General features: G+C 57.7%; 1 protein-coding gene across 1 annotated transcript in view; it reads right to left on the reverse strand.

The window, feature by feature from the left end:
• The window catches only part of LOC103197764 (cytokine receptor common subunit beta-like), a 22,065-nt gene that overhangs the window by 11,504 nt on the left and 8,576 nt on the right, over positions 1–1,985 (reverse strand). The window contains 4 exon segments of the mRNA XM_042781057.1: positions 587–767; positions 914–1,049; positions 1,597–1,765; positions 1,848–1,976. Of these exon segments, the coding sequence (XP_042636991.1) occupies positions 587–767; positions 914–1,049; positions 1,597–1,765; positions 1,848–1,976 (615 nt within the window).

The following is a 1,985-nucleotide window of genomic DNA, read 5'->3' on the forward strand; positions in this document are numbered from 1 at the left end:
AACGGTGCCCGCATGTACATAAGAGCTCTCAGCCCCAGAGACAGAAACCAAAAGGTGCCAAGAATACAGCCTGAGATGTTCCAAGGAGGTCAGCCTCAAGAAAAACAGGATCCACTTGGTGTTAATGCCTTCCAGAACTAGAGGATAAGAGTCAGAGTCATAACTTAGCAGCCTGTCTTAGTTCTTCTTATGAGTTAAAGAGCCCTGGTCCTTGGGAATGGAATGTATACACGTAATCATGACCTTTAGCTCAACCTGTATTGACCCTGTATTTGCCCATGAGTGAGAGGACTTTTAGAGTATCTGAAACAATGTCCGTTTCTCGCTCATGCACTGAGTGAACTCTTTCTTCTCTGTTCTCTTGGTGCAACTGAACTGACTATGCACTGCTCCTGGCATGGGCCCACGAATTTGGGTAACAGAAATATGTTATTGAGAAATTCAAGTGGAGGTTAGAATTACTTCGGTTCACATTTGGCTGCTGCAATGGTTTCTTTGGAAGTAACTGATGTGAAGACTGGGCCACGAGGAGCCCCGCGTCCACTCTGGTGACACGATGAGGCAGCGCTGTCCCAGAACCACCCACACAGAAGCTTTGGGCAAACTCACTGTGCTCTGAGCTCCTTATGAATTTCCCCTCCTCCTTTGGCCGCACAGAGACTGTGTACTGGCCGTGGGTCCCGGGGTCGGGCACGGGGATCTGGCACCGGTGGCGGGCGTAGGGGCTGCTAAGCTTCTCCTTCAGCACCGGAGAGCACTCCTTCTCCCTGAGGAGCACGGCTGAGGTGAGGGTGGCGGAGGGAGGACCCAGTGGGATGGGGGAGACTCCAGCAGGAGCTGGGCCTCTACTGGGGCCTCCAGGGAGAGGAGGAGGATGGTAAGGGCAGGCCCGAAGGAGGGGAGGGCCACTCACTGTGCCTCGGGTCCCGGCTTATAGAAGAGGGTGAAGGGCACTGAGCTGGTCACCTCGGACCTCACTTCCCAGGAGCAGCTGAGCATGTCGGCCCCATTGAAGAAGCACTGGAGGTTCTGGGGCTGGGCCTCATCCCCTGGGAGAGAGACATTCCCTCGTTCATTCCCTCGTCCGTCCCTCATTCATTCGTTCTGTAGGTGGTCTATGAAGACCCAAATAGAAGCATCATAGACAGAGTGGGAGCTTAGGGCCCAGAGGTCAGGGTTCAAAGTTCGGCTGACCCCTGGCAGCCATGTGACCACAGGAGGCAAGGTGGAATCTTTGAGCCTGAGAACCCTCCCGTGTGAAATGGGAAGTGTGTCTGTGTGTTGGTGCTCTAGAGACCAAGCACAGTCCTGCTGGTGTGCCCTGCACAGAGCAGCCACATTGAAACACAGCTGCTGGGCGTGCAAGGCTGTTATCATTGCCTAGCTGGGGTGTGTGCAGAGGACAGGCGCCTGAGACACAGCCCTGCCTGTGCCAAGCTCAGCACAGATGGGCTTGGCTAGAGAAGCCCCTGCACACGGATGACACACGGGATTCCTGGGTCCCACCAGTGTGGGCTCCAGAGCCCTCCTGTCCCAGGGGCTTGTGAAGTCCCACCCTCCCCGCAAACAGGCCAACCCCAGACTCGGGCTGGTTACCTGGCCGGGAGTCCCAGTGGACCTCTGGGCTCCACTCACTGGGCCGCCCCGAGAGCCCTGTGCCCTGGGCCAGCCGGGTTCGCACTCGGGCTACATAGGCGCTGCTGGGTATGAGGTCCTCTGGCTCCAGGACAGCCTGGGAGGAGTTGGAGTAGAGGGTGGCAGCCTCCTGTGGGGAGAAAGGCGCTGGAGGAGGCTGGGCTGGGCTGGGACCCTCTGGGCTCAGGGCAGAGCTGGCCGTGGCTCCCTACCTCCCAGGAGTCCTGAAGCCGCCGGTAGACCAGCTCAAACTCCACGTGCAACTTGGACAGCCAGAGGCTCTGGGGGGCCTCAAGGTGCACCCTCCAGGTCAGCAGGAAATGGTCCCCAACATCACTGACCTGTAGGTC

This window comes from Orycteropus afer, unplaced genomic scaffold, assembly GCF_000298275.1.
Source record: "Orycteropus afer afer isolate SDZICR_OR568_19922 unplaced genomic scaffold, OryAfe1.0 scaffold00083, whole genome shotgun sequence".
NCBI classification, from domain to species: Eukaryota; Metazoa; Chordata; class Mammalia; order Tubulidentata; family Orycteropodidae; genus Orycteropus; species Orycteropus afer.